The following is a 21900-nucleotide window of genomic DNA, read 5'->3' on the forward strand; positions in this document are numbered from 1 at the left end:
GCACGGCTATGTATAGATGGGGAGGGGTAGAGGAATGTCCTGCTGAGAATCGATCCGCTTAGATTTTGCTCTGTGCAAGCCGTCTTTTTTATATTTGTGTGGGCCTCTCATGTGTCCTGAGTGTATTCTCGTACAGATCAAAATAGGGTGGCTTGTCGGAATCCCCACGTTAATTATACTTTGCTCGGAGGCTGGTGGAAGCATGACGGCATCCTAAGTTTAGAGCTGAGGAGCTAATAAAGACAAAGAGCTTTCATCAGATACTGATGCCCTTGTCTGTCAGCCGGCAGCTGAAAATTCCCGTGCACAAGTGCACAGCGTTGTCTGTGGGAAGAAACGGCGTTTTAACTAGTAGGTTAAACTGAGGGATTAGTGAGTCAACTGTTTCTTTGGACTGCCCAACTGCTCCTGGCAAATGACAACAGCTGACTAGAGTCGCTTTCCTTCAGCAGCAAGGAACAATGGCTTCCAGCACTCGGAGTCAGTCGGTAACCCTAAAACTCGTCCCTCTTTTCCAGCTTAGTGATCTGTCCTCTTCACATTCTACAACTTCCACCCCAGTACCTGGGAAAGGCCTGCCGTTTTTTGCTCAACAGGGATCCAAGGTATGCTTTTTTAGTCTCGATTTTGATTACAGATACAGTAGAATCACTATTTGCGGTGGTTTTATTATACCCTGCCCTTCGGGGGTAGGGCGGTCTATTAAATTTTTTAATAATAATAATAATAATAATAATAATAATAATAATAATAATAATAATAATAATAATAATAATAATAATAATAATAATAATAATAATTGCACTGGAACCTTTGCAAAAAGTACGGCCTGCCCTGTAGCAAGACCTGGTACGAGCACAAGCCAGAGAAGACCACAGAAAATGAAGAAGCAAAAATACTCTGGGACTTTAGAATACAAACAGACAGACACCTGACACACAACACCCCAGACATAACAGTGATAGAGAAAAAACATGTTTGGATCATAGATGTTGCTGTGCCAGTTGACAGCAGGGTAGAGGACAAAGAGCTGGAAAAGATCACAAAATACAAGGACCTACAAATTGAAGTTGAACGATTGTGGCAGAAAAGAACAACAGTAATCCCACTAGTAGTCGGTGCTCTAGGAGGAATCCCAAGAAATCTTGAAAAACATCTGGAAAGCCTAAACTTGGACAGAACATCAGTCCACATGCTGCAGAAAGCAGCACTTCTAGGAACTGCACACATTCTACGCAAATACCTCTAATATCCTAGGTCCTTGGGAAGGACTCGATATTCAGAGATGAATTCCAGACACTTGTGCTGTGTTGTTATGTGTATAATAATAATAATAATAATAATAATAATAATAATAATAATAATAATAATAATAATAATAATAATAATAATAATACTCCTGACCTCACGATTGTGGAAAAAAAGAAAGTGTGGATAGTCGATGTTGCAATTCCTGGTGACAGCAGAATTGATGAGAAGCAACTGGAAAAACTTACACGATACAAGGATTTAAGGATTGAACTACAAAGACTTTGGCATAAACCAGTAAAGGTGGTCCCAGTGGTGATCGGCACACTGGGTGCAGTGCCTAAAAACCTTGGGTGGCACTTAAAAACAATTGGCGCTGACAAAATCACCATATGTCAGCTGCAAAAGGCCACCCTACTCGGCTCTGCACGCATTATTCGTCGATACATCACACAGTCCTAGATGCTTGGGAAGTGTCCGATGTGTGATGTAATTTTGATCTTGTTTGCTGGGTATAACTGTTTTTGTATCAATATAATAATAATAATAATAATAATAATAATAATAATAATAATAATAATAATAATAATAATAATAATAACAAGGACCTACAAATTGAAGTTGAACGATTGTGGCAAAAAAGAACAACAGTAATCCCACTAGTAGTCGGTGCTCTAGGAGGAATCCCAAGAAATCTTGAAAAACATCTGGAAAGCGTAAACTTGGACAGAACATCAGTCCACATGCTGCAGAAAGCAGCACTTCTAGGAACTGCACATATTCTACGAGTCAATTTAATAATATCCCAGGGTCCTTGGGAAGGACCTCGATATTCAGAGATGAAATTCCAGACACTTGTGCTGTGTTGTTATGTGTATAATAATAATAATAATAATAATAATAATAATAATAATAATAATAATAATAATAATAATAATAATAATATTTGGAACACAATACTCCTGACCTCACGATTGTGGAAAAAAAGAAAGTGTGGATAGTCGATGTTGCAATTCCTGGTGACAGCAGGATTGATGAGAAGCAACTGGAAAAACTTTACACCCATTATTGTAGATTTAAGGATTGAACCACAAAGACTTTGGCATAAACCAGTAAAGGTGGTCCCAGTGGTGATCGTAATAAGTGCAGTGCCTAAAACCCTTGGGTATAATCTTAAAAACAATTGCGCTGACAAAATCACCCTCATATGTCAGCCGCAAAAGGTCACCCTACTCGGCTCTGCACTATTATTCGTACGACACATCACACAGTCCTGTATGCTTTGAAGTGTCCCATGGATGTAATTTTGATCTTGTTTGCTGGGTATAACTGTTTTTGTATCAATATAATAATAATAATAATAATAATAATAATAATAATAATAATAATAATAATAATAATAATAATAATAATAATAATAATAATAATAAATTACAACTTCCTAGTCCTCTGGGTGAGGCTCGAATTGTAATGAAGGCCAACAACCAGCTAACGATCTGGCAGCTGTGAAATCTACAACAACAACAACAACAATAATAATAATAATAATAATAGAATTATTTATCGGGTTTATTGTGTTGTTATAGAGAGACAGTGTGGTGTCATAGTTAAGAGCAGCTGGATTCTAATCTGGAGAACTGGATTTGATTCCCCACTTCTCTACCTGAGTGGTAGAGGCTTATCTGGTGAACCAGATGTGTTTCCACGATCCTACACATGCCAGCTGGGTGGCCTTGGCTGGACACAGTTCTTTGGAACTCTCTCAGCCCCACCTACCTTGTGGGGAGAGGAAGGGAAGGAGCTTGTAAGCCACCTGAGTCTCTTCACAGGAGAGAAAGGTGGGGTATAAATCCAAACTCTTCTTCTTATAAAAGGTCATGTCTCTTACCCCATTCCCACCCCTATGGACTGAAGCTCTCTGAAGAAGGCATCTCTCTCTCTCTCTCTCTCTCTCTCTCTCTCTCTCTCTCTCTCTCGCACGCACGCACGCATGCACTCACTCACTAGAAAATCCCCACCTACACTACCATTTGTATTAAAAATAACTCAAAGATAGTCTCACACATGAACCTAATTTCCATGTAGTAAAACCTTATTGGGGGTTTTTTTCAGTATTAAAACAATTTATGGGTAGATCTTGAAGACTCAGTTGCAAACCTAAATGTTGTACCTGTGGACATTTTTATCAAGAGTTTTTTTTAAAAAAAGGTTTTTGTCTCCTTCAAGAAAAGAAGATGCAATAATTCTGAAACAAACAGGTGTACAGGGTTTTGAAGAACAAGCTTAAACAACCATTGCAACAAAAGGCAATTATGTAAACCAGGTTTTTTAAAAGTGAAAATGTTTAATTGACTAATCAACTGAAGCACCAGTTGATGAAGCATTTGGGGGCAACTATAACTAGTGAAGCCCATTTTTAATTGGTGAGGCTGAGTTCAGCAGTCCCTTGATTCTCTTTTGAAGCTTTTTTGGTTCTGGATCGGCATTTTACTGTAGGGAATGAAATGGGAAGTTAAAGGTTCCTCTTCTTCTAAAATAGGACCGGACCGCTCACTTTCTTGTTCCTGAAGTTGCAAGGTCCTTTACATATTTTATTTATTTACGTTATTTATAGTCTGCTTTTCTAATTGGAATTCAAGGCAGATTACACAGGATGGAACATTCAGTAAACAATTATTTGTCTTGTAGAGTCAACCAAAGATTAGAAAAACAAACAGAAGCAAAGCAAAATGTTAACATGGTGTAGTCGTTAAGAGTGGCGAACTCCAATGTGGAGAATCAAGTTTGATTACCCACTCCTCCACATGAGCTGTAGACTTTTATCTGGTGAACCAGATGTGTTTCCGTACTCCTGCATTCCTGCTGGGTGACCTTGGGCTAGTGACTAGTCACAGTTCTTTGCAACTCTCTCAGCCCCACTTACCTCACAAGGTGTCTGTTATGGGGAGAGGAGGGGAGAGGAGCTTGTAAGCCACCTTGAGTCTCCTTGCAGGAGAGAAAGGTTGGATATCAGTCCAAAACTCTTCTTCTTCTAAATGATGCAGAATTACACAGTAGGATCCAACTCACAGCAAACTATACACACTAGTATGGAGCTCAGTCCCTAATGATGTGAATCATTCTGCACTGTACTACCCATGCAGAAAATCCTTCAGAAATAATTCTGATTCACATAGCTTGCAGAAAGCCATGACCCTTGTCTACATTTAGGTGGAGCTAGACAATTAAAGCCAACAGAGCTATGCCAATCCCATGGCCTGGTTTGGAACCAGACTGAAAAGTGTCTGGAGCAGATAAGTTATCCAAGAAGACCTGGAGTCTGTCTTCTACTTCTCTCTCAGTCTCTTTGCCTGGGAAAGGCAGGCAGGGTAATAATTGGCTTCATTGGAGGGGAGGGGTTGTAGGTGTGGGGGTGCGGTTGAGGGAAGTTGCCCCGAGTTAAAAGTAATCCCCTGGTGCACGCACCTGGTTGTTACTGACCTCTGGGGTGATATCACATCACAGCATCTCGAGTTAGTGATTTATTTAGAATAGATACACTAAAGATTATTGATGTGGTCTTTACACAATGTTATAATGTTAACAGATGTTATAGATAAGTCGCCATCAGTTAGGATAAGTCGCCATCAGTTATCATAGGGAATTGTTGAACTGTGGATTAAAATTGTTATTGGGTTGTTTTTACTGTTATTTATTATTATCTGATATGGATGTACACCGCCCTGAACCCTTCAGGGGAGGGCAGTCTAAAAATGGAATTTAAATAAATAGATGGCTGGATGGATGGCTGGATGGATGGCTGGATGGATGGCTGGATGGATGGATGGATGGATGGATGGATGGATGGATGGATGGATGGATGGATGGATGGATGGATGGATGGATGGATGGATGGATGGATGGATGGATGGATGGATGATTTTAGAAGCCAGGATGGGCAAGGATCTAGGGCACAAGTGTGACCTTTGTAGATCCCAGGAGCTTTGTCAATGAAATTGAGTCTAAGTGCACCATAAATAGAAGAGTTGGTTTTTATACCCTCTTTTTTCTACCTTTATGGAGCCTCAAAGTGACTTTCTATCACCTTCCCTTCCCGACAATAGACACCTTGTAAGGCTATGGGGCAGAGAGAGTTCTGAGAGAACTGTGACAGGCCTAAGGTCGCTCAGCAGGCTTCGCATAGAGGAGTGGGGAATCAAACCTGCTTCTCCAGATTAGAATCTGCCACTCTTAACCATTAAGCCATGCTGGCTCTTAATAGCACATATCTTCCAGTATCTCATAAGGCCATCTGTATAGAAAGTTAAATCGTATGCAGATATTTAAATTTAATCAGTTCTTTAACCAATTACTAAACTGCAATAATCTGTAGTTGGGTGGCAACTGAATTCTGTCAGTCAATCCTCCCAGGAGACTTCCCTGTTTTGCAAATGTTTCTGTCAGTAGAAATTTGTCTCCTAAGTCAGCTTCGGCGTTTGTGCATTTGTATTTCAGCAAGAGGAGAGCAGTGCAGTTCACGGTGACAGAAAGGACGTGATGAGCGTTAGCACTACAGGTAAGGGGCCGGAAAGATGCTCGGTCTGGAGGCCTTCGTGGCCTTCCTGCTCCAGTCCCTTCATCAGCTAGGTACTAGAACCTGAACTGCCACTGATATTTGGTACTGTGAGCTTTTGCTAACAGCAGCCTATTGGATCAAATGCAAAAGATATCGGGGGAAGGTAGTGTCGGGTAGGACAGTGGGGAACTTTTCATGGGATTCCTTGACTTGCAACCTCTATGGCCAGGGGCAGTCTTGGTGATTCTTAGTGAATCACTGGGCAACATCTGATAACATGTTATAAAGCTGTGGCATTCCCTCTGTGGCTCGTGGAAAGCCACACTCCCATTTACTGCCATCCAGAAGAGCAGCATGACTGTTGTATGCAGGGGCATACCGCTCGGGGACATATGGGGTCAAATATCCCCTGGCTGCAGCCATTTAGTCACATGGGGGAGGCAGAAAATCCCCCCTCCTCCTTCCCCCCCCCCGGTCCATACAGTGACTTCAAACCAAGAGACTTGTCTTAATGTGATGGTGACTTTGAGATGACCTGGTGCCAAAAAAGTTGTTTTGTCATGATGGGGGAGGGTGGCCGCCCATACGGGGGGGGGGGGGGGGCGCCGACTCAGATTTTGCACAGGGTTATATTTTCTCTAGATGCACCTTTGGTTGTAGGCCCTGTGTGCCTCCCCACTAAATTCTCCTACACAATAATATAGGATATAGAACTACTAATATTACATGTATATACTATAACCTTTTTGTTACCACAGTACCTCTGTGCCTGCCTCTCCCTCCCACTGTTCAACCTTAGCTGACCCTTGAACCTGAAGTGAGGGGAAGGGTTGCTCTTTTGCCTTCTTGCCCTCTCCTCAAAAGGAGGCACGATAGCTCAGGTGAGAGAGTGAGATTGCCAAGATGTGTGGATGGCAGCAATCTGCCTGTGGAGAAGTGGAAGTAAAAAAACCACCTTCACTGTATCCAGTTTTCTTGAGTGACTGACTCTCTTATCTGCAACTGGCTGTCACATTTCCCAACAGGATGCAGGAAAGAGTGTGGGGGAGGGGGTTATTGGAGAGGGTGGGTGCTTCAGTTGCATCTCCGGCACAAGGCCCATAGCTCAGGGAAGCTAGCAGATTACCCTCCTGCCAGTCCCTGTGGTATCAGTAGCTGTTTCAAGGTAGCAATGACCTGCCAACCACAAGCCTTACTGCCTTGCCCACTTTCTTGGAGTATGGTGTGGATTCCACATTGTGGAAAAGTGATCAGAAGAGCCACAGGTGGTGTGTCAAAGAACCACATGTGGCTCCAAAACCACTGAGTGAGTATCCTTGCCTTAAAGTCCTCTGCGCATTCACCAAAAGAAATTTACATGCTTAATACCCACTTGCACTGGCTTGGAGCTGTTTCTCAGGCTAACAACCTACCTCATAGGGTTGGTGTGAGGACAAAATTAGGAAAGAGAGTTGGTGGGGAAAGAGCCATGTATGTTTTGCTGGGAGTGGGAGGTGTTTTGTGAGCTGGTGCAAAAAATCATTGTTTGGTCATGGGAGGGGGAGGGTGGCCGCCCATACGGGGGGGCGGGGCGCCAAACTCAGGTTTTGTCCCCGGGCTCCAGTTTGCCTAGATACGCCTCTGGTTGTGATTAAATCAGCTAGAGCAGTGGTGCTCAACCTTCCTAATGCCGCGACCCTTTCCTATAGTTCCTCATGTTGTGATGACCCCCAACTGTAAAATCGGTATATATAAAATATAAAAAGACCGTTTTCCGATGGTCTTAGGCAACCCCTGTGAAAGGGTCGTTCGACCCCCAAAGGGGTCCCGACCCCCAGGTTGAGAACCACTGAGCTAGAGAGAGAAAGAAGCCAGGGAAAGTGTGGGGCTTTTGCATATTCCTGGTTAAGATGAGGGCTGGTGCGGCTGTTCCGAGACAGCAGCTTTGTCCTCTAGATTGAATCGACTGAGGCTTCAGAAAAGGCATTGCTCATTGCCCTGCATACTTGATTAGGGGGTGGGGTGGAGAGGAATGTTGCAAGCCGAGGGGTTTTTTTTAGTATCCAAATCCAGAATTAAGATTTGGCATTTGGCTATGACATTGACAGAGAAGCGACTGGTAAGGCATATATCAGAACCTGACCCCCTGTCTTGCCATGGGCTTTCATGCCAACAGGTGTGGCCTAAGGGAGCAGCAGTGGCGTAGTGGCTAAGAACAGGTGCACTCTGATCTGGAGGAACTGGGTTTGATTCCCAGCTCTGCCGCTTGAACTGTGGAGGCTTATCTGGAGAGCACAGATTAGCCTGTGCACTCCCACACACGCCAGCTGGGTGACCTTGGGCTAGTCACAGCTTCTCGGAGCTCTCTCAGCCCCACCCACCTCACAGGGTGTCTGTTGTGAGGGGGGAAGGGCAAGGAGATTGTAAGCCCCTTTGAGTCTCCTTACAGGAGAAAGAGGGGATATAAATCCAAACTCTTCTTCTTCTTCTTCTAAACCCAAGCAAAATGGACCCCGCAACGGCCCTTTGGTTCTGTTTGCTCCTGGCTACCAGGGGCCCACAAATATTTTCCCCAGTAAATTAAATGTCTAGTTGCTACTGAGTAGGTTGCAGTGAAAACGAGCAGATTCCAGTCTTCAAACCAGTTTTATCAATAGCACTTTTTTAAAAAATCCTGCTCTTCTTCTAATAAGCTCAGTACAAAATTCATGGTTCTCTCCCCCCTCCCCCATTTTATCCTTGCAACAACTGTGAGGTAAGTTAGACTAAAAGCAAACAGATGAGTAAGGATTTGTACCAGAGAGTCCCCAGTCTAAGTCACAGGTTGGCCATTGCTGTTCCCCAGCTCAAAAATGATCCCGTTCCTTCTCATTTCCCTTCCCTTTTCTCTTATTTGTATAGGCGCTGATAGTTCACTGGACATGAGTTCAGAGACAGACCAACAAGAACTGCTTCTACTGTTACATGCAAAAGTTGCTTCTTTAACCTTGCATAATAAGGAATTGCAAGAAAAACTGCAGGTATGTATGTCCTTACTAAGGAGCAGCAGCGGTGTAGTGGTTAAGAGCAGGTGCACTCTAATCTGGAGAACCGGGTTTGATTCCCCGCTCTGCCACTTGAGCTGTGGAGGCTTATCTAGGGAACCAGATTAGCTTGTGCACTCCAACACATGCCAGCTGGGTCACTTTGGGCTAGTCATAGCTCTTCGAAGCTCTCTCAGCCCCACCCACCTCACAGAGTGTTTGTTGTGGGAAGGGGGGGGAAGGGAAAGGAGATTGTAAGCCCCTTTGAGTCTTCTTTCAGGAGAGAAAGTGGGGTATAAATCCAGACTCCTCTTCTCCTTTTTGAACTGGCTTCAACTCAAAATAAAACAAAAGTGTGTATGTTAAGTGCCATCAATTTATGGGAACTCTTTGAATTAATGACCTCCAAAGTGTCCTAATCCTTAACAGCCTTTCTCAGGTTTTGTAAACTGAGGCTGTTTCTGCACGGGCGAGAGAGTGGGGGTGCACCGACATAGTTGCAGTCAGTGCACCACCACCCCGGGGCCGTTCGCACACCATTCTGCAAATGACCCCAGTGGCCCATGGGGCTGCCTTCACACAGGGCATGCCACTTTCCCCCCCCCTCTTACCTCCTCTTGGATGCCGTTGCTGTAGAGAGGCCAGGGGACACACCTCCTGGCTTCCATCCCTGGAGGCGTCACCATGGCTATGGGTGCGTGTCCCCTGGCCTCTCTACAGTGACGGCAGCTGAGAGGAGATAAGAGGGGGGGAAGCGGTGTGGGGAAAACGCCACCTTCCACCCGATGCCATTCGCTCGGCACTGAGTGGAAGACACTGCTTTTAAAAAAACTTGCTCATTGAGCGAGTTTTGAAAGCAGCGTTTTCGCACTGTTTGGGGGTAGAGCAAGTACGGCACTGCTGCGCTGCAGCCGAGGCAGCTGTGCAAACATTGCCCCAGGGATGGTGTTTTTACCGTCCCTAGGGTGCTGTTTTCTGCCTGTGCAGAAACAGCCTGAGGGCCATGGCTTCCTTTATTGAGTCAATCCATCTTATATTGAAACTTCCTTTTTTTCCTGCTGCCTTCAGCTTTTCTTAGTATTTATTGTCTTCTCCAATGGTGATTCTTATCTTCTCATAATATGACCAAAGTACAATTGCCTCAGTTTAGTCACTTTAACTCCTAGGAATAGTTCAGGCTTCATTTGATCTAGAACCCACTTACCAGTATTTATCTTCTTGGCAGTCAGTGGTATCCGTAAAACTGATCTCCAACATCGTATTTCAAAGAAATCAACTTTGACCATGTCGACTTTCTTCATTGTCCAGCTTTCACACCCATACCTCTGCCCTTTTGGAGGAGGGCAGTCTATAAATGCAATGAATAAATAATGGAGAATACTATGGTTTGAAACACAGAAATTACGTTAATCTTGGTTACCCGTGACATTTGGGGGAAGAATTAGGACTAATGAAAGGAAACACTTCTTCACGCAACGTGTGATTGGTGTTTGGAATATGCTGCCACAAGAGGTGGTGATGGCCACTAACCTGGATAGCTTTAAAAAGGGCTTGGGCAGATTTATGGAGGAGAGGTCGATCTATGGCTACCAATCTTGATCCTCCTTGATCTCAGATTGCAAATGCCTTAGCAGACCAGGTGCTCAGGAGCAGCAGCAACAGAAGGCCATTGCTTTCACATCCTGCATGTGAGCTCCCAAAGGCACCTGGTGGGCCACTACGAGTAGCAGAGTGCTGGACTAGATGGACTATGGTCTGATCCAGCAGGCTAGTTCTTATGTTCTTATATCCTTACACTTAAGAATCTTTTCTTACTTTTTCATGGTTGCCTCAGACTCCTTCTTATTACTTGGTTGCATTTTCCCTTTTGGTTCATGATGGAACCCAGGAACAGATAATCTTGAACAGTTTCAATGTCTTCATCATCGAACTTAAAGTTGTGTCATTCCCAATAGTTACTACTTTTGTCTTAATGTTCAGCTGTAGTCCTGCTTTAATCTTCATCAGTAGTCATTTCAAGTCTCCACTGTTTTCCTCCTGTAATGTGATGTCATCTGCATATCTTAGATTGTTAATGTTCCTTCAGTCAATTTTCACTTCACCTCACATTATGTTTTGCATATAGATTGAAGAGATGGGGAGGTAAATACATAACCTGTCTGACATCTCTGCCAACTGGAAACCACTCTGTTCCTCCATATTCTGTTCTAATAGTAGTTTCTTGTCGAGAATACATCAGAAGAATCAGGTGCACACCCATTTCTTTTAAAACCAGCGTAGATTTTTATGATTCAGTGAAAAGTTGCTGCAAGTTATGAAAGACAAGCTGGTTTTCTTCTTAAATTCTCTCACGTGCTCCAGTAGCCAATATAAATTTGCAGTAGGATCTCTAGTTCCTTTCCTTTTCTGAATCCAGCTTGAATATCTGACAGTTCTCATTCTGGGGATCGGGCGGTATATAAATTGAAAAAATAAAATAAATAAATAAATTCCATTTATGGTAACAGTCTTTGTTGTAAGATTTTGAGCATCATATGAGAAACTGATACATGGTCCTATATTTGCTGCAGTCTTTGATGTCTCCCTTTTTTTAAGAAGTGGTATGTAAATTGAAAGCTTCCAGTCTGTGGACCATTGTCTCGTTCTCCACTTTTTGTCTTTGATGGACTCCATCTCTGTGGCTTGGAATAGCCGTATTGATACCTCATCTGTTCCTGATGATTTGTTTCTCCCAATTGATCTCAGGGCAACTTTCACTTCACTTTCTAAAACAGTTCTTCTTGGAAGGAATTTGTCATTTTTTTCATCTCTTCTGTATCATTCTTCAGTGTGTTGTTCCCATTTTTTCTGTATTTTGTCCTGTTCAGTTACGTATTACTGTGTTGATTTTTCAGTATGCCTTTACCATGCTTTAAATTTCCCTTTGATTTCTTGTTCTTACTTTTTTGTTGTTCTCTTTTATTTCTTTACACTGGTTATTGTAGTAGTTCTCTTGGTCTCTATGTGCATGTTGCTGGAATGCTGCATTTGGATCTCTGATTCTATTTCCGTCACCTTTTACTTTTGCTTCTTGTCTGTGTTAAGCAATTTTAAGAGTTCCGTCAGTCATCCATCGAGGCTTTTCATTTCTTTTGGTTACAGGAATAGTCTTTGTGCATTCTTTCTTAATGATATCTCTGGTTTCAGCCCATAGTTCTTCTGGTTCACATTCACTTGAATTTAGTAATGCAGATCTGTTCTTTACATGCTCTTTAAACTCTCCTCATTGCTTTTGTTGAGTATTTGAAATGTCTATCTCCTGTTTGAATGCAGTTGTTTAATAACCCTTTTTGCTGTTTCATAAAGGTGAAAACAGTCAAAGTAGGAGAGATGGATAGCACACTGGATTCTTTTCATTCCACTCAAACAGAGTTTGATCGTTCAACAGACAGGCTAAGTGATGGTTCATTGGTAGCTCAGGAGAAAAGTTGCACTTCCCCAAGCAAAAAGCAAGAGCAAGGAAGCAACAATGAAGTTAAAATTAAACAGCTGGAAGATGACTTGAAGGAAGTGCGGAAGAAACTAGACAGCTCAGAAGCGAAAAGGCGGCACTTGGAGAATCAGCTTCATTCTGGAGCGCTGGAAGGTGGCCACTTACTAAACAGCTCAGAGATCTCTGAAAATGGCTCAGACCTTAATCAGAAATTGAAAGAGACTCAAAGCAAGTACGAAGAAGCTATGAAGGAGGTGCTGAGTGTCCAGAGGCAAATGAAACTGGGCCTGGTTGCTTCAGAAAGCAAAGAGGCTGATCTGCAGGAGTTCAGCGTGACATGCGAAGAGATCGAACTCCTGAAGGAAGAGGTGAGGAAAGCACTAGAAGATGGAGAGAGACTCAGGGCAAGAGTGAGAGAGTTAGAGGCAAAGCTGGAAGAGAGCGAGAACAAAATGGCCGGCACAGTGTCAGCTGAACAATGCGAGGAGATGAAAAACTCCTACTGCTTGGTCATTGAGAACATCAACCAAGAGAAGGCATTGCTAATCGAAAAGTACAAGGAGGGTCAGGAGGAAATCAGAAGGCTCCAGGAGAAACTGAAGAGTCTGATGGAACTAGAGTGCAGTGAGGAAGGAGAGGAGATGAGAGAGGCAAAGAACAGCATCATCAGTGAACTCACGAGACAAGTTGATGAGCTTTCTCGGCTGTACCAGGAAGCCCAGGCAGAACTTGAAGACATCAGAAAGAGGAGTGTCCCAGAAGAGGCCAATGCAGGATCCATACCACTGGACGAACATGAAAAAATGATGGAGGCCACGGTCTTTCAGAGAGAGCAAGCAGAGAATGCCTTGTTGGAAATGAAGGCTCAGTATGCCAAGGCGCTGAATGAAGCGACTCACCTCCAGAGCCTTGTGGAGGCCCAGAAGAAGAACTCTGTCTCCATCACTGAGCATCTCCAGGTGGTCACTGCCCTCAGGACTTCAGTGAAGGAAACGGGAGAAGAAATTAGCAGGCTCAGAGAGCTCCTGCTTCTCAAGGAGAGCGAGGTGCAGCGTCTGCAGAGGGAGCTGTTAGAAGAGGAGGCAGCGGTGTGCGAAGCCATGGTGCCCAGAGTTCTTTATGAAGAGCTGCGGTCTTCGACGGAAGGCGAAGTCAACAGCTTATCAGCGAAACTGAAGGACATGATGAACGAGCAAGAGAGCTTGTCTGCAGATCTCTTGCAGTTAAGGAAAGAGTTTGCACAAGTGAAAGGGGAGAAAGACAGCCTTCGCACTCTCCTTGAAGCTAAGGAGCAAGAAATCAAAGGGCTGCTTCATCAGTACCAGCAAGCCCAAGAAGACCTGCTTGAAATGAAAAAGGCTTCGGAGAGTTCCTCCAAAATAGAAGAGGATAAGGATAAAAAGGTGGGTGGATTCATCCCTCAAAACCAGGGGTTGTTGTCTTGGCAGGCTGAGGCCTCTTCCGCACATACAGAATAATTCACTTTCAATCCACTTTCAATGGACTTTGCAGTTGGATTTTACTGTGCGGAGTAGCAAAATCCACTTGCGAACAATTGCGAAAGTGGATTGAAAGTGCATTATTCTGCATGTGCAGAAGGGGCCTGAGAGTCAGATCCATCTCCACCACCTCAGTAACCCCATGTAATTTTATGTGGCTGCTGTAGACCCTACCAGATTTGGGTGAAGAGTGTTACAAAATTTGCCCAGTTCCACTTCAAACAAAGGCATCTTTTAATGGGATGTTTTTTTCTTTTAGATTTTGCAACTTAGGCACACACAATGCTGTACACGTTGAGTCAGACCACTGGTCCATCTAACCCTCTCTGCCCTGATTGGCAGAGACTCTCCATGAGTTGAAGCAGAGAGAGCTTTCCAGCCTACTACCTGAGATAATAGAATCATAGAGTTGGAAGAGCCCCCAAGGGCCATCCGGTCCAACCCCCTGCAATGCAGGAACACATGAGCACTCCAGCCTCTCTTTAAAAACCTCCAAAGAAGGAGACTCCACCCCATGCAACTTGTGAATGCAAATGGCTGGGTGGCTCTTCCTTTTAAATGCATCCATCTTTTCTTTTTCTCCTCTAACCAGATCAATGACATGTCTAAGGAAGTTTCTAAATTAAAGGAAGCGCTGAACAGCCTCTCCCAACTTTCCTACTCGACTGGTACCCCGAAAAGGCAAAGCCAGCAGCTGGAGGTCCTGCAACAGCAAGTCAAGCAGCTACAAAACCAGCTCATTGTAAGTGGATAGTCTTTTTGGCTCTGCAGATGAGCAGCTCTGTTTATTTTCTGCTCGGCTGCTGCAATTCTTCTGCACAGTGAAAGCAGGAACTGAAATATTCCTCAAACTCTTCAGGAAGCAGCAGGCAGTATTTGCTGGGATTCCTCGGGAAAGGAGGGCAGAGAAAGCCAATGTAATGTAGTAGAGTGTCCAACTAGGATCTGAGAAACCCACGTTCATCTCCCCGTTCTGCTGCAAAAGCTCTCTGGGTGCCCTTAGGCCAGTCACACACGCTCAGCCTAACCCACCCCCACAGGATGGTTGTGAGGATAACATGAAGAAGAAGAAGAGTTTGGATTCATACCCCCCCCCCTTTTTTCTCCTGTAAGGAGACTCAAAGGGGCTGAAAATCTCCTTTCCCTTCCCCCTCCCCCCACAACAAACACCCTGTGAGGCGGGTGGGGCTGAGAGAGCTCCGAAGAACTGTGACTAGCCAGCAGCCATGTATTGGAGTGCACAAGGGGAATCAAACCGGTTCTCCAGATTAGAGTGCACCTGCTCTTGACTACTGCACCACAACTATTGGGGAGAAAGTGGGTATAAGTGGAGCAAATGGCGTAGTGGTTAAGAGCAGGTGTACCCTTATCTGGAGGAAACGGGTTTGATTCCCCGCTCTGCCGCTTGAGCTGTGGAGGCTTATCTGGGGAGCACAGATTAGCCTGTGCACTCCCACACACGCCAGCCGGGGGACCTTGGGCTAGTCACAGTTCTTTGGAGCTCTCTCAGCCCCACCTACCTCACAGAGTGTTTGTTGTAAGAGGGGAAGGGAAAGGAGTTTGTATGCCCCTTTGAGCCTCCTTACAGGAGAGAACAGGAGGATATAAATCCAACTCTTCTTCTACTCTTCTTCAAATAAGTGACCCTTAAAATCTAGCCATTCTCCATGCACTATGGAAGTCATTCCACAGTGCAGAGGAAATGTGTCCTTTTTGCTGGGCCAGGGTTGTTCTATATGAGCAGGGCACTCTGGAATGAACTCCTTAGCCCTGCTTTTTTCCTTGAAGTGGGGAAGAATTGCGTGCGAACCGGCCATCCATTCAGTCTTGCTCATGTGCTCAGTGCAAGATTGGAACAGACCAATTCTCCGTTTTGTGAAGTTGTTCATAATAGGTAAACAGGGAAAGTAAAAAGTAATCGTATTTCCCATAGAGGAGGAGGAGTTGTGACATCCGTCGTCTGTCTTTCTAGTGCAGCGGTTCTCAACCTGTGGATCACGACCCCTTTGGGGGTCAAATGACCCTTTTCACAGGGGTCGCCTAAGACTCTCTGCATCAGTGTTCCCCATCTGTAAACTGGATAAATGTTAGGGTTGGGGGGTCACCACAACATGAGGAGCTGTGTTAAAGGGTTGCGGCATTAGGAAGGTTGAGAACCACTGTTCTAGAGAGTACAGATCTGTACCACGGCCGGCTCTTGTAGCAACTCGTCCCTGGAAAAGAAAACAGGAATCAGGAAATAAGTTGTGCTTCTTTTCGTGATTTGGCTGTGCCTCCTTGGCAAGAATCCACCCCTCGTTGGGAGGAGACTGGTTTTGTCTGGTTCTCGAGTTGCAATGAAGAATATATTTGTTTTTAAATCAATCTGGAAGCTTGCATGCAGGATTCACTGCCGGATTGCTTAAGTCATGATATTTTTAATCCTTGATAAGCCATGCGGTCAAGCCACTGTCGCTGTAGTAAAATCTGGCGTCCTTGCCTGGTATCCAGAGGTGGGATCCAACAGGTTCTCACCAGTACCCAAGAGTGGGTTACTAATTATTTGTGTGTGCCGAGAGCGGGTTACTAACTGGGTCTGCTTTTCCGTTAGAAATTCCATTAGGTCCAAAAATCATAAAGTCCTGTTGTTTCCCTTGTGGCTGGTTAGCGAAGGTAGAAAACGGGATAATTCTCCCTGTTGGGCTGTTTTAAAAACATGTTTTACAAATATGGTAAAGTTCCTTGTTTAAGGAAAGTATCCTTCTTTTGATTTCTAGAAACAAAATTAAGTATTTGAAAGTATTTATTTGACAGGCAGTCAATTGGAGGAGAAGTCGTTGTTTCTGTTGGCAGTAGACGATAGGGCTTGCTATAGTGAGTTTAAATTATGGACAGAAAGATACCAGCTGGAAATTAGGAACTTTTTTTTTACAGTCAGAGTTTTTTACAGTAACAGAGAAATTATTAATGCCCCGCCCCCGGAATGCCCAGCCACGCCCCCGGAATGCCCCACCCAGCCCCATTGGCGCTTCGCCATTGTTTGAATCCCACCACCATGGGAACCTGTTACTAAAATTTTTGGATCCCACCACAGATTGTTTTAGATTTCCTGTGTTCTCCGCTTACAAAATAAAGACCTCGCCCAGGACTGAAGTACAAATTGGGCTTCAGCCACATGCATCCATAACTAGATGTAACCCTTTCGGTTGCAAAGGACCCTCGGACCCGTTGCCACAAAGAACAGGTTGATGGGTCCTTTAGAAGAAGAAGAGTTTGGAATTCTACCCTGCCTTTCTCTCCTGTAAGGAGACTCAAAAGGGCTCAAAAATCATGGTATAGATCAGCGGTTCTCAACCTGTGGATCGCGACCCCTTTGGGGGTCGAATGACCCTTTCACAGGGGTCGCCTAAGACCATCGGAAAACACATATTTCTGATGGTCTTAGGAACCGAGACACCGCTCCTCTATGGTTGGGGGTCACCACAACATGAGGAACTGTATTAAAGGGTCGTGGCATTAGGAAGGTTGAGAACCACTGGTATAGATGATGTTCAGTAATTGTGGAACCTTCTGGAATGTCAGCACATGGCTGATTCTATACATGTGTGTACCTTGACCCAATAATCTTTTATTTTTAGGAAACCAAGAAGCAACACCAGGAGATAGTATCTGTTTACAGGACCCATCTCCTCTATGCTGTTCAGGTAAAGGACATTTTTTTTCAAGTGTTCCCGTGGATTGGTTGATTCTCTAATACAGGGGTGTCCAACTCCAGAGCTTCAGATGTTCATGGACTACAATGCCCATCAGCCTGGCATGACCAATTGGCCATGTCAGCAGGGGCTGATGGGAATTGTAGTCCACGAACATCTGAAGCGCCAGAGTTGGACACCCTTGCTCTAATACAAAGCGTCCCTTTTCTTTCGTAAGCATGTGAAAGGAGGTGGTGTTTTTTAAATGACGTTTCGTAAAAGTCTGGTTTGATTGAAATTGAGAAAGAAAATTTTGCAGTAATAGCGAGGGCCCAGATGTCGCTTTTCCCAGGTTGCTAATGCCCATGGTTTTTCTCCTTCCTCTTTCAAACTTTTCTAGGGCCAAATGGATGAAGATGTCCAGAAAGTGCTGAAGCAGATATTAACCATGTGCAAAAGCCAGTCGCAGAAGAAAAATGAAACTGTCTTTGTTGATCCCTGAGGTGCTGCTGCCTTGTTTGGAAATTCGCCTTAAAACGAAATTTCTTCGGCAAACCCCTTGCCAGGAACTTTCGTCGGTCTCTGCCCCTCCTCTTATTTCGTTTTCATGCCCCATGAGCTAAAACACCATTCCTTTTTCCCCCTCATTGCTCCCATAAAGTTTCCAGAATTTCTTTTCGGGGTGTGTTTCTCCAAAAATTGCCATGACTTTTAAAATCAGGGGTGGTCAGAGTTTGACCTGCAGAATTAGGAAGCATCTCAGTGCTTTTTCCTGTTATTCTGAAGGACTGGAGCAAACCATGGAAGTTCCAGTATGCCCAGTTGCACCGGGGGGCGGGGGCGGGCGCGGGCGGGGGGGTGTAGGGTAGAGGCGGAGTCTGATTATTCAGTTCCTGCTTATCAAAACAGGGAGACTCCACTTTATATATTTACAACCTGCAGATGTTGGGTATGATAGATGCAACTTCTGATTTGTCAGTGAGACCTTTTTGGGCCTTTTTAACTGAAAGGAGGAAAAAGCCAAGTTTCTTAGGCAACCGGCAGGCTGAAGAGAGCCGCAGCGTGTCTTTATCTTTACGTGGACCATCAATGCGTACCAAGCTAGGTAACACTAGGTAACATAAAGTGTCGTCGTCTACTAAATCCAATAAACGAACTGCTAACTCAGCTAAAACCTCAGTTTCTGAACCCAGTAGTAGGTCAAGCTATCTATGCAAATCCTCGCAGCACTGGTGGCCGTGGAGCTCAGGAGGAGAAAAACGAAAGTTTTGAATAACCACCAAGGGATCCGAACAGAAAAACTCGTGATGTTTACAGTGAGCGCTGTTGTCTCACGGTTCCTAACCTCATTTTTGTAAAAGATCTTCTCGTCAATATATTTTTACTGGCCCTCAGTTTTAGAAACGTTTTTTGTAACTAAAGCCATTTGCTATGTACCTTCCCTCCCACTTTCGCGATGGGTGTTATTATCGAACGCTTCCGACTTGTTGCCTTTCTCGCTTACCCCAGCGTACCAGCAGTTGTGCAGGATATTGTTTCCCTACCTTGTCTAGACAAGACTGTTAAAGTAGCCCCAATAAGGAAGGATGAGGAACGGCTCCCTGTGCTCTGTTGTGTTTTGTTGTTGGTTTTTGAATGCCAAATGTTGCTGTAACAACTGGAAACACAAGATGGTCTTGTATTACCTGTGCTTCATTTCACAGTGCTGGTTGCCACATTATTTATGTACTTACGGGGCTGTGCACCTGGAAATGATTTCTCTTTCTAAAAGACGCCTAGCAGGAAAAGCAAATGCTTGTTATTATTTGTGTGATATATAGGCACACATACCCAGGAAAAGCCCAGCATTTACTAGCACATTTTAGTACAGTCATGTTTTAATCCTGTCTCGCCTGCTGTTTTTCATTGCAGATTTACACTATATGCCAATTTTGAAACCTGTTGTTTAAGTACTGTGGCCCCTCCCAAAGCATTGTGAGAATTGTAGATTTCAGAAGACGCCATGAATTCTTAGACGGAAAAACTGCTCAAAACTAAAAATCCCAGGGGCTAGCAAAAGTTTCTGGGTACAGGAGCATTTCCATATTACAAAAAATTCAATGTTGAGAATCTAAGAGCCTCATTTAAAGCCTTTAAGGAAAACTGAAAAATAATCAGCAGAGGTACAGTACACAAATTCTTGGTTTATCAGAGCACCATGGGAAAGAACACCTGAATCATATGCGTGCCACACAGATATGCACTAAAGGGAAGGACTGTTGTGACTGGCATATCTCTTTACATAGAGCACCCGCTCTAGTGCTGGTTTTATGCCTACTGGCAGAGCTAAGGCTGCAGCAGAAGTTGCCAGTATTCTGTAAGTATCCAGACTTGGAACCGTACAGAATCTCCAGTGCCTCAGGGTCACGGATTCATGCACTGCCTGCCTTTTTTAAAAACTGTGGCCACACCTAAATAGATTTCATAGGATTTCTTAGGCCTCGATATTTTTCTCTCCCTGGTTTTAACTAATTCCTATTAATTTTGGACAGTATTTTGTAGTTAGACGCCTTTTTCCTGAAAAAAAGAAAGAAAAGCTCCAAAGAAATGTGAAAACTTTGCTGCAGCACTTACAGAAACAATTTTTAACAAATCTAAAGTATGCCAATAAAATGCTGCCAAGTATAAAACTTGAGGAACCATTTTTGTCGATTGCCTGACAAAAACCTTAGCTTTTTACCTTGTTTTACGTATATTTATTACAGTTATCATTGTGAGACATTGGAAATTGTACGCTATAGCTTAGTGACTGTCCTTTATGTAATTTTACAAAAGTTTCCTTATTCAACAAATAAATGGTCTTTTTTTAAAAAAGAAAAAAGAAAGAAAAACTCTTGTGTTTATTCTTGCTTTGATTCATCTACTTCAGGGTTAGGGAACCTGCGGCTCTCCAGATGTTCAGGAACTACAATTCCCATCAGCCCCTACCAGCATGGCCAATTGGCCATGCTGACAGAGGCTGATGGGAATTGTAGTTCCTGAACATTTATCTGAAGAAACGGTTCCTACCCTGACTCAATTTGTCACAGTAGCCAGAGCAGGACTGGAACTGAGAGAGAAAACTTCCTTGACAGCGTATGTTTGACTGGGACAAGAAAAGGCAGGAAGTCCTCTGATACGGTCTCCCTCACCCCCTCATATACAGCTACAGTGATGGCGAACCTTTGGCATTCCAGATGTTATGGACTACAATTCCCATCAGCCCCATTGGCCATGCTGGCAGGGGCTGATGGGAATTGTAGTCCTTAACATCTGGAGTGCCAAAGGTTCGCCACCACGGAGCTAGGATATTGAAAATTGCTTAGTTTTATCTAACAGTGTTTGTGATATTTGAATTGGGAGAATTTTTTGTTTTACTATCAAGTCACAGCTGGCTTATAGCAACCCCTTGGAGTCCTCAAGGCAGGAGACACTCAGAGGTCATCTGCTATTGCCTGCCTTTGCATTGCAACCCTGGACTTCTTTGGTGGCCTCCCATCCAAATACTGACCAGGGCTAATGTCAGGTCTTGGACCAATAAGCAGACTCTGGATGTTGAATGAGTAGTCTTTTTTGAGTCGGCATCAAGGACTCAGGCTTCAGAAAGCCAGTTCTGGCGATCCTGGCTTTCACAGCCATATTTATTCCCCGTTTGACTCCCCTGAACTCCCCCCTCCCGACTTCTAAGAAAAAGTGAGAAAACAAGGTATGAAAGACTTTGTTTTCGAAGACAAGTATCCCAAGACCAAGGCAGCGATAGATAACTGCACTGCACCTGTGGCCTCCACTACTCCCTCCTCCCATCCAGAGTACCAAGCAGGGTCAGCCTAGGTATCTACATGTCTAAGTGCATAGAAACAAATCAAAGAAAGACTATTAACATATGACAGGTGAAGATCAGTGCTCGAGCCCCCACTCTAGCAGAAACGATCCCCCTTTGCCCAGGTCTCACTCCTTTGTCTGGTGCCAGGGGGAGCCAGGCAGGCGCCACTCCTGACAGCTGACCCTGCTTAGCTTCTGAGGTTTGACAAGATCAGACCAGCTAGCCTGGCCTTTCCAGATCAGGGCAGGAGAAATTATTACTGGAGCAGCAGTGGCGTAGGAGGTTAAGAGCTCGTGTATCTAATCTGGAGGAACCGGGTTTGATTCCCAGCTCTGCCGCCTGAGCTGTGGAGGCTTATCTGGGGAATTCAGATTAGCCTGTACACTCCCACACCACACGGCGAGGATTGGGGTGACCTTGGGCTAGTCACAGCTTCTTGGAGCTCTCTCAGCCCCACCTACCTCACAGGGTGTTTGTTGTGAGGGGGGAAGGGCAAGGAGATTATAAGCCCCTTTGAGTCTCCTGTAGGAGAGAAAGGGGGGATATAAATCCAAACTACTCCTCCTCTTCCTCCTCCTCCTCCTTCTTCTTCTTCTTCTTCTTCTTCTTCTT

General features: G+C 44.3%; 1 protein-coding gene across 3 annotated transcripts in view; it reads left to right on the plus strand.

The window, feature by feature from the left end:
• The window catches only part of RAI14 (retinoic acid induced 14), a 117008-nt gene extending 96697 nt beyond the window's left edge, over positions 1–20311 (plus strand). For 2 of the 3 annotated variants that reach the window (XM_048503380.1, XM_048503381.1), the window contains 7 exons: positions 519–605; positions 5743–5803; positions 8684–8802; positions 12151–13680; positions 14369–14518; positions 17394–17459; positions 17848–20311. In XM_048503380.1, the coding sequence (XP_048359337.1) occupies positions 519–605; positions 5743–5803; positions 8684–8802; positions 12151–13680; positions 14369–14518; positions 17394–17459; positions 17848–17949 (2115 nt within the window). In that variant the 3' untranslated portion in view covers positions 17950–20311. The remainder of the gene's footprint in view (positions 1–518; positions 606–5742; positions 5804–8683; positions 8803–12150; positions 13681–14368; positions 14519–17393; positions 17460–17847) is intronic. The other variant, XM_048503382.1, reaches the window with a different exon arrangement.
• The last annotated feature ends 1589 nt before the right edge of the window (positions 20312–21900 follow it).

This window comes from Sphaerodactylus townsendi, linkage group LG07 (genome assembly GCF_021028975.2).
Source record: "Sphaerodactylus townsendi isolate TG3544 linkage group LG07, MPM_Stown_v2.3, whole genome shotgun sequence".
Classification (NCBI taxonomy): Eukaryota; Metazoa; Chordata; class Lepidosauria; order Squamata; family Sphaerodactylidae; genus Sphaerodactylus; species Sphaerodactylus townsendi.